This window comes from Trachemys scripta, chromosome 7, assembly GCF_013100865.1.
Source record: "Trachemys scripta elegans isolate TJP31775 chromosome 7, CAS_Tse_1.0, whole genome shotgun sequence".
Taxonomy (NCBI): domain Eukaryota; kingdom Metazoa; phylum Chordata; order Testudines; family Emydidae; genus Trachemys; species Trachemys scripta.
In genome coordinates, this window is record NC_048304.1 from 125,794,764 (window position 1) to 125,804,684 (window position 9,921).

The window sequence follows — 9,921 nt, forward strand, 5'->3', positions numbered from 1 at the left end:
GGGAGGAGTTTGGAGTTTAGTTTCGGTTTGGGCTGGGTGGTGCAACGCAGGGAACCCCAAGCTGGGGTCTAAGCTCCCTGAACCTCCCAGAGGGACCTAATTGAGGGGGTCTGGTCGTACCTACACGCTCTGCTTGAGACTGTGTTCCTGTCCTTAAATAAACCTTCTGCTTTACTGGCTGGTTGAGAGTCGCAGTGAATCTCGGGAAGAGGGGTGCAGGGCCCTAACTCCCCCACAATCCGCAACAACAGGCCCGTGTGATGCCGTCATACGCAGCCAGCCAGTGTCTTCCCGGGCACAAGCCGCTTGCCAAGGGGCGTGGTGCCGGAAAGCGTGGCGTGCAGGGCTGGCTCCGGGCCGGGAGGGGGGATTCTGCACTGCTCTGCGTGACTGGCTGTCCTGGGCACGTCCCCTGCCAGCCCTGTGCTGGACCCTCCCCCCAAATTCACAGCAACCTGCCTGTCACTAGGGCTGCAGCCAGAAAGTGCGAGCCCCACAGGATCTGTTCCCGCTGCCCCTCCTGCCAGCCAGGCGGGATCCCAAGCAAGCCCCCAGGGGGCTGGGGGATACTAAAAGGCCAGGCCTCAGTGGGGTGTCTGCCTCGCGTTTCCTGGTAGGTCAGCATCTAGCTATCCTGGCCATTGGCTGGGCAGCCACCTAAGCCAACAGCCCCCAGCCCTGCCGCTCGCCCCCTCCCTGGGCTTGGGGGCTGGCTGAGAAGGAGCCTAGACGCAGCAGGCTACGGGCTTGTCCCCATGTGCAGCGCTGCCGCGGCTGTAGCACTGAGCTACGGGTCAGCGTAGGTGCCCCACCGCCGCGACAGGCGATAGCGGTGTCGATGGGAGACGCCCGCCCGTCGGCGCTGTCCACACGGGCAGCGAGTGCATCGCTTGGGCGTGGATTGTCTGCACCCCGTAGCTACGCCGCCCTGTCTCTAGCGGTGCATACAGAGGGGAATCCAGGACACAGCAGGGCAAGGAGGTAGATTTCAGGACTGCTCAGCTTGGGGCGGTGAGATACCCAGAGCCCCAGGTGCCATGGGAGGGTGGACAGGCGCTTGGGAGCCCACAGACATGGTGATGAGGGTGTGACAGCCTAGAAACCCCAGTAACGTGGCTGCACAGGGAGCGAGCACGTCTGCACTGGCGGTTACAGCGGCTGTAGTGGAAGCAGCTACGCACAGAGCGCTCGAGCGGGGGGTGGGGGTGGGCACTATGGGGTGCTCTGCAGCTGAGCATGGAGAATTCCCAGCTCCTGTTCAGGGTGGGAGGTAGCTCGGGACGCCTGTCTGGAGTGAGTCCCACCCTGGCCAGGCATCCTGCTGCTGGAAGGCTCCCAGGCTGCCCCCCCCCCAGCCACTTACAATCCTGGCCCTTAATTCAGAGCCAGCATGGGGGCCGGAAAGTCAAGTGGGGGCTGCTGGGTGCAGGGGACAACAGGCCGAGCATTGGCTGCAGCAGGGCTGCCTGTCTCCTCTGCACCTGCTGCCCTTGGGCCTCACTCTTGGGCTTTCTGTGCCCTCCTGCCTCCGGGCAGTGTGGTTCTGGCGTCGGTGCCTACAACCGTGCCGGCTGCTTGGGAGACAGTCACAGCGTCCCTTCGGCAGAGACCCTTTCTGGCCTTAGAGAGGGGACGTTCCCATCGAAACGGGCTGGGGGCTCAGCCCCGGTTTGGGATCCGCTAGGCCCAGCCTGCGGCCTGGTGGGGCTGGACTTCACATCCCAGCAGCAGCCGGATAACAAGGGCTCGGGGCCCAGCTGTGGTAGAAACGGCCCCCAGCTGTTGTGTTGCACACGCATGCTCCAGCTGGTCGCGCACATGCTCTCCAGATGCTCTGGCGCTCGCACTCCAGCTGTCCTGCTGCAGACCGGGACGCTGAAATGCCCGGGAAAGCCTGGCCAGCAAGCATGGGATTTCCACGCTACCAGCCGCTTCCTCCTCTGGCAAAGGGCCAGTCTCCCAGGACTCCTCTGGGGCCGGGAGTAACCCGGATAGTGCCGTGATCCTTGGTGTAAGGCACCTGCTGGTGGTGAGATGGATGGGAGTACCTGGGACTCCCGGGTCAGGCTGTCCCAGCGCCTGAGTTCACACCTGATACCTGGTGGGTGAGATCTAAGCACAGAACTCAGCCACGGTGGGGTCTGTGCCTGGCTCCTGACAGGCGGCCTGAGGCTGGTACCCACGGTCTGGAGCTGCTGCAGGACGGCCTGACAGAATCAACCCTTGACTTCACTTCTCTGTGGGTCACACCAAGCTCTCCCTCTCCCCAGCTCACGGGCCCTTTCCCTCCCTCCGTCTGGAGCCCCAGCTCCTGGCTGCACCGGTGTCACTGGCGTGGACAGTGCAGTCGCTCTCCTGCACTCAGGACTTCATTCCCAAAGCCAGAACCGTGTCCCGTTTGTCCCTGCCCCGTGAGCCCCTTTGCCAGAATTCACACTCCCTCCAGCTGGGATCTGGACCAGGCCTTCGTCACCCCATTGCCCCAGCCAGACCCTGCTTCATGGGCTCCTCACGCCCCACTGCCATGTCTGGTACCACACGTGGCTCTGCAGCCTCTGGGCACAGCCCAGCGCTGACGCCTTGAACTCTGAGCTCCCCACCCCCATGTGCAAAACGGCTCAGCCAGGTCCCAGCCAAGCGGCACCGAATGGGCTGTGTCCTCACACCGCTGGGTTAGTGACCAGCTGCCAGTGCGTCGCCCCTGCCAGGGCTGGCCTGTAACGCTGACTCTGCCGTGTCCTACCTGTGCCTGTGTCACCGGGTGAGTTACGCCTCCTTGCTCCCAGCTTTCTGGGCATGAGGGCATCTCTGAGGGCATGTGCTGCTGGCGCCGCTCTGGGAGCCAGGCCCTGCTGAGGCCCTATGGCCCAGCTCCCCAGAACACACTGAGGTACACGTGCACAAACAGGTGACAATGGCTGTGATGCAAACACACTTGGGCCTGGTGTCCCTGAGTCACGGAGCAGCAGCCCCTGCTCTGTCGTGTAGCCACGTCCTACGGCTGGGGACTCGGCCACGGCTCCAGGCCTGGGACAGACCGAAGGCGCTTGCAGACCTGGAGCAGAGGCTACGAAACGCGCCCCTCTGCCAGGGAGCATGGTGCGGCGGGCCCGGCCTTCACTGCTGCTGAGAGACGAGGCCAGGCGTGGTTGGACAGCCCACCTTTATTATCCACCATCTCCCACACAATCTCAGCTAGCTCCCGGAGCCCGGCTCTCCACACACCTCAATAAAATCTCTTCTGGAAGGAAATATTCACACCTCTAACGATGCCTCCCAAGCCCCTGGGGAGCAGTGACCCTGCCTGTACCACCTCAGCCCACTTCTCCTGCGAGCTGGGGAGTGGGGTACCCCACCCCACTTCCCTCCCACCAGCTTCCAGACTAGCAGAGCTTCAGAAAATATAATTTAAATATTAACATTTACAGCGAAGGCTCCCGCGGGCCCAGCTCGCAGCGCCCCAGCCAGTGCCGGGGGCAGGACTCCTGGCTAACGCCCCTGCCCAGGGCTCGGCTGAGCCCCTACGGGCTTCCTTAGCCTGGCCGAAGCGACTCCTCGCAGCCCCCCAGCGCGTCTCATGCCGCCCATTTCGCAGCATGGCTCCGAAGCTCGGCTGGCGCCCCAGGAGGGGCTGGTAGAAGCTATTCCCTCACCCTCCTCGCCTGTCTCACGGCCAGGCGGCAGCAGGGGGAGCTGCTCCCACGCACATTCTGTCTGGGAAAGCTCTGGGTTGCTCGGTGGGCTGATACCAGGATCCCTCTGGCCCTCAGTCTCTCAGTGGGGTGGGCCCAGGGTGCTCTACGGCTGCCAGGACCTGACTCTCTGGATCCGAGGGAAGAAGCAGCGGAGGGCAATGGCTACCCCCGGGGATCGGTCCGTGCCCGGCCCATCACTATAGTGAACTACGAAATCCCTTGGGGGGAGGCCCCGCAGCCCCGCGCTGCACTGAGCCTGGCCCACTTCTTTCCCCAGTCCCAGGCTCACCCCCGTTACGGGCAGTGTGGGGAGAAGGGCGGCCGGGAGGCTGGAGCTGCCATGGGCAGCGGCACGGCAGTGTGGGGAGAGAAGGGTGGCTGGGTTCTGGCAGGCTGGAACTGCCAAGAGCCCCTGGCACCTGCCTGAGAGCAAAGCGCCCTGGGGGAGCGCAGAGCCGGGAGATGCCCTGGTTAGCGCAGGGAAGTGGAGGCTCTGAGGGGCTGGGCTGGCTCTAGCCAGCTGGGTGAGCTCCGTCCCCTTTGCAGTGCTTGTGTCTGTGCTCCCTGTCCCAGACTAAGAACACAACCCTTGAGCCCCGTCTCTGCACTTCCCCAGAGCAAGGAGCCAGCTCCCCTAACAGAAACCGGCCTGGTGCAGCGCTATCCCCTGCAGTCCGATCCCGTGGAGCCGGGCCGTCCGTGCGCACAGGCCGAATTCACCAGCCGGATTTTCACTCGGCCTGTGGAAGAAACACTGACGGTGTGAAGAGGGCGTGTGGCCCACAACTCCCAGGCACCATCGCCCCTGAGTCCCAGGTCTCTGTCACTGCACCAAGAGGAGCCAGTCGTCTCACCAATGGAGTCATGTTCTCCTCCGCGGGCACAGCAATGCCAGGGGCCAAGCTGGCTTGTGGGGCTGGGGCCAAGCAGACAGCCTGGCCAGGTATTGCCGTGCTGTTGGGCCACCCTGGAGGAGTCGCTCGGGACTCCCGCTCTGAGTGGTTATTCTCCAAGGGGAACGGGACCTGCCAGTGATGACGCACATCCCACCGGGTGCAGAGCCCCAGGAGAGGGGGGCCCATTCTGCAGCGGGCAGGTCACAGCCCCACCGACTGGCAGCAAGTTCTGTGCAGGAAGCGAGAGGACAGGGGAGGGTTAAAGCAGGCCCAGCAGGTCTCGTCTTGGCCAGTGGCTTTCGGGCAGAGCTATCGGTACCGGCAGGCCAGGGCGTGAACGTTCTTCACCACATAGAAGCTCATGGTCAGTGGTGGGACGACCAGGGTGCGGCCAGCACGAAGAGGGCGAGGTTTCAGCTCAGGAAGTGTCCCATCATCCGCCATGGCCAGCGGCTGCCCGTTGAGCTGCACGGACCTGCAGGAGAAGCACACTCAGGTCAGCGTCTCCACGGCAGCCTGGGAGCCCGGCACAAGGCAGCCAGCAGACAGGGCGTGTGCCTGCAGCCCGGTCCGGGGCTGTGCGTGCTGCATGCATCTGCCCAGCAGGCAGGAGCCATAGGTCTGCAAAGGCAGGTGATGGCCATGGGAGGAGCAGGTGGTGCTGGGAGCCTCCGCAGGGACTGAGGCATGAGGACAATGAGCTGATCTCCCAGGTGGCTGAGCAGGAGTGGGGGGGGGGGGGCTGCAGTGGTTCCGCACCCCAGAACCGGTCACTTATCTGGGTGCCTCACTTGGGGCTACTGCAGTGGTGGTCACTGCGGCCCGTCAGGGTGATGTGGTGGCGGCCGCGAGACGGTTTGTTTATATCGACTGTCCGCAGGCACGGCTGCCCGCAGCTCCCAGTGGCCCCGGCTCGCCATTCCCGGCCAATGGGAGCTACGGGAAGCAGCAGCTAGCCTGTCCCAGCTACAGGTGGTGCACCACGGCCTGGCCTCAGCCCCACCCACCCAGTGCGGTTTACTGGCCGCGCGCGGGTGCTGCTGGCTGGCAGGCCCCGTGCTGGCGTTCAGGGCCGAGCCCTGCGTGTCTGCACTCACCGGGCGTGAAGCCCGTCCTTGCCATGCGGCTGCAGCAGGTACTGGTGAACAATCTTATCTCGCAGTGTCCCCACCAACTTGATTTTCTTCCGGGAGCGATGCAGGTTGATGATGTAGAGGGTGATGGATCCTCGGACATAATTGTGGCTGACAGCGAAAGTGACAAGGAAGGTGGGGTTGTCTGCATGTTGACTAGGAAACCGCATTGTTTCTAGGCAGCTTTAAAAACCAGGTTGTCGCTAAGAGGCCAGTTCAGCAGGGGGTCTGTGCCGGCTGTGCGAGGAACCGGCCTTCTGCAGCGCCCAGGAGGGGACGAGACCAGCACTGCAGTAACTGGGGGGCCGTCACCCTAACAAGGGCAGGGATGGCACGAGCCCTCCAACGGGAGACAGGCTCTGTGCAGCAGGGGCAGACGCTGGCTCTCCAGAGGGGGACGCAAGCCCCGTTCCCCCCAGATCTGTATGGACGTCTGTGCCCTGTCTCCATCCCCCGGGGCCTAGCGAGGGTCCAGGATGAACACGCGCTGGGCTGAGCAGCATCGTGCCATGGCAGGGGCGGGCCCAGGGCCTTGATTGACCCTCTAACGAGCTCAGGGCAGCAGCACATGTGGCTCCTGGCTGCAGTTGTCTGCCCACATTACGCAGCAGGCACTGTGCCACCTCCCTTGGGACGCAGGTCAGAGCGGGGCGGGGAGGTGGCGTTCCCAGGCAGACCCGTGGATTTACCTCCCTTGAGGCGTGCGATGGGGCAGGGCACCAGGGATGTGCTGTGGGGAGCCCCTGGCCCCAGCTCCCGGGTGTGTGTGTGTGGGGGGGGGCGCAAGGGGGGATGCTGCGAACAAGACGAGTGCTCTCTATGCCCGGGCGCTGCCCTGGACACGTCCCGAACAGAGACAAGACACTGGTGCTCTGTCTCGCCCAGCACGCAGCCCAGACGGGCCGGAGAGCAGGCTGCACCTGTCAGTTACTGGACAAGGTTTCCTACGGGGTGGGAGGTTGTTGAAAGCATCTGGAACATGTAACCAAACGGCCTCCCCTCGGCCACAATAGGAACTTGTGTCCGCGGAGATGGCAGCGCCCCCGCCCCTCTGTGGGACCCTTTGAAAGAGCCACCAGGCAGCTCCCTGTCGCTGTCAGCCGGAGGGCAGCGTAACCCGACCTCTGGGGCCTGGGTGAAATCCACTCCCTTGATCTCCCCTGTTGGGCTCGTGCCCAACCCCCCAGTCTCTGCTCAGGGACCCGCTGCCATTGCAGTAGCCTCCCGTTCGCTCACTCACATGGCACGGGGCAGCCCCATTCCCAAAGCCCCTTCCGAGGGGGGCCAGCCCCCCACCCTGCACACCCCCTCTACTCCCCCAGCAGCCCAGGGCAGCGAACGCCAAGCCCATCTCTTGCGATATTCCTGGTGTGCAGCCCCACAGCCTCTCTCAGCCCGGGGCTCCCCGTGGAGTCGTGCACGCAGCAGTCAGGCCTGGCGGGGGGACTGACTTGTGGGAGCTGGTGCAGTGAGCGTAGATACGGAGCTTGTCCCGAATAACCCTGCCGGGGCGCGGCTCCCTCTGGAGCCCTGCCACGTGGACGGCCAGCACCTTGGGCCCAACCAGGCGCTTGTACAGGAGCGAGACCCAGTAATCCTGCGGAGAGGGAAGAATTGACACGTCATCTCCTCTGCGTCCCACCGGGCTGGGAGCAGAGCCCCCCCGTGCGACCCTCCTCTCGGTGGTTCCCACCCTCGCTGAGCTTGACCCACTTGGGCTGCGGCTTCCCACGCCTCGGGCTGCCGCTGCTGGGACCTTTCAGCCCAGCGGTTCAGCTGCTCCCTAGATGCCAGGACGGGCAAGATCCTGGGTTTTGTAATGTTAAAGGAACTCCGCACCCCCCGGTCGGAGCAGGGCCTGTGGGGCAGGGGGCTGGGGTGCGGTAGGTGGTGAGGGTTCTGGCTGAGGGTGCGGGCTCTGGGGTGGGGCCAGGGCTGAGGGGTTTGGGGTGTAGGAGGGGGCTCAGGGCTGGGGCAGGGGGTTGGGGGGCGCGGACTCCGGGAGGGAGTTTGGGTGTGGGAGGGGGCTCAGGGCTGGGGCCGGGAGTTGGGGTGCAGGAGGGGGCTCAGGGCTGGGGCAGGGGGTTGGGGGGCGCAGACTCCGGGAGGGAGTTTGGGTGTGGGAGGGGACTCCGGGCTGGGGCAGGGAGACTAATCAATTAAGGTGGGCTATTATCAGCAGGAGAAAAAAATTTTTTGTAGTGATAATCAGGATGGTCCATTTCCAACAGTTGACAAGAAGGTGTGAGTAACAGTAGGGGGGAAATTAGCACGGGGAAATGGTTTTACTTTGTATATACAGCGAACAGGGAATGACTAAGATTCCTACTGTATTTTCCACTCCATGCATCTGATGAAGTGGGTTCTAGCCCACGAAAGCTTATGCACAAATAAATGTGTTAGTCTCTAAGGTGCCACAAGGACTCCTGTTCTTTTTGTTGATACATGGCTACCCCTCTGAAATCTAGATAGTGTGACACCTACACTCAGTTCCTAGAGGTCTGACCTTGCCTGCAGCTGCATTCATGTGAATGTTGTTTGTGGGGCCCCTTACCCAACGATCCAGGCCGGTCTGTAGAACTGACCTGTCCCATCAGTATTTACCACTCCACCAGTTCTGAGAATTTTACCAGCAAGGGTTTCACATTTTCTTCCCGATCATTGATCAAGATATTGAATGGCATTGGGCCAAGGACATCCCTGTGGGACCCCACCAGAAACACCCTCACTTCCCACTTACAATTACTTTCTGAGATCTCTCATTTACTCAGAGTTTAACCCAGGCGACACTGGTTTTGCAGAGTGCTGGATATGGGGTTTTAATCAGAATGTCACGCAGGGCTAAACCCAGTGCCTTACAGAGAGCTCAGGCCTTGTCTAGACAGGGCAGTAAAGTGCTCGGGGTGTGTGTGTGTGATTTGTAAAGTGCTCTAACTGCACGGTGCAGACCCTGCTGGTGTGCTCTAAAAGGTAATCTAGTTTGTTAATGTGACCTAGGTACCTTTTAGAGCATGCCAGCAGGGTCTCCGGGGGGGGGGGGGCTTCAGCTGTGAGGACTGCGCCAGTCACAGATGTAACGTTAGAATACATATCTAGAATAGGTATCTAAAAGGGTGTCCTAAGGAGGAGGGAGAAAACTTGTTCATCTTAGCCTCTAAGGATAGAACAAGAAGCAATGGGCTTAAACTGCAGCAAGGGAGGTCTAGGTTGGACATTAGGAAAAAGTTCCTAACTGTCAGGGTGGTTAAACACTGGAATAAATTGCCTAGGGAGGTTGTGGAATCTCCATCTCTGGAGATATTTAAGAGTAGGTTAGATAAATGTCTATCAAGGATGGTCTAGACAGTATTTGGTCCTGCCATGCGGGCAGGGGACTGGACTAGATGACCTCTCGAGGTCCCTTCCAGTCCTAGAATCTATGAATCTGTGAATACGCTGACAGAAAGGAATCGGCTCAGGGATTGGTCCCAGAGGAATGGAAGGAGCTTTCTTGCTGTAACTACTTTGCAGGGCCATTAACCGGTGCTGGCCCCAAGGCCCCTGCTGGAGCTGCAGGCACCCGAACAAAGACAGCAGCTCAGTGCTTCGGCAGCTTCCTGGCTAGGAATCCGGATTTATGGGCAGGAAGGGCAGCTGTCTCAAGTGATGTGATTTGTAGACGGAAGGCCGACCGTATCTACTAGTGCCATGGGGCCAACAGGGCCCAAGAGCTTTCCATTAGACAAGAAAAACCCAGAGGGTCCCATTTTATCTCTCTCCACCCTTTAATTCATTGCAGGAGCTCTTAGAAACTTAAGCTGTTGGAAATGGGGCTGGTTAATCAGCCCTTCAGACAGACCTATTAACCAGATCCTCCTGTCTCCAGCCTGGTTACAGAGGGGGCGGGAGCGTAACCCCCTGACCTTTCCTCCAAGGAGCAACGCTGCTTGGCAGCACGGCTGGGGTTGTTGAATTGTGCACTAACCACATGGAGCTATGACCAGAACGCGAGTAACGGACCCGCAGCCCTTCAGCCGCTCGGGCTGTAACCAGCAGAGGCAGCGGAACATCACATGAAAGCTCTGTGCAGCCCCACTGGTGCACAGCACAACCAGCCCGTCCACGCGCCCGCCGCCCAGGGCAGAACAGCCCAGCCAGCCCGTCTCCGCGCCCGCCGCCCAGGGCAGAACGGCCCAGCCAGCCCGTCCGCGCGCCCGC

At 61.6% G+C, this 9,921-nt stretch overlaps 1 protein-coding gene across 1 annotated transcript in view; it reads right to left on the reverse strand.

Annotated features, from left to right (window-relative positions):
* Nucleotides 1–3,146: 3,146 nt before the first annotated feature.
* The window catches only part of HPSE2 (heparanase 2 (inactive)), a 255,716-nt gene continuing 248,941 nt past the window's right edge, over nucleotides 3,147–9,921 (reverse strand). Inside the window, exons 10-12 of the mRNA XM_034776404.1 lie at nucleotides 7,176–7,321; nucleotides 5,689–5,835; nucleotides 3,147–5,066 (exon numbers count right to left, since the gene is read on the reverse strand). Of these exons, the coding sequence (XP_034632295.1) occupies nucleotides 4,901–5,066; nucleotides 5,689–5,835; nucleotides 7,176–7,321 (459 nt within the window). The 3' untranslated portion in view covers nucleotides 3,147–4,900. The remainder of the gene's footprint in view (nucleotides 5,067–5,688; nucleotides 5,836–7,175; nucleotides 7,322–9,921) is intronic.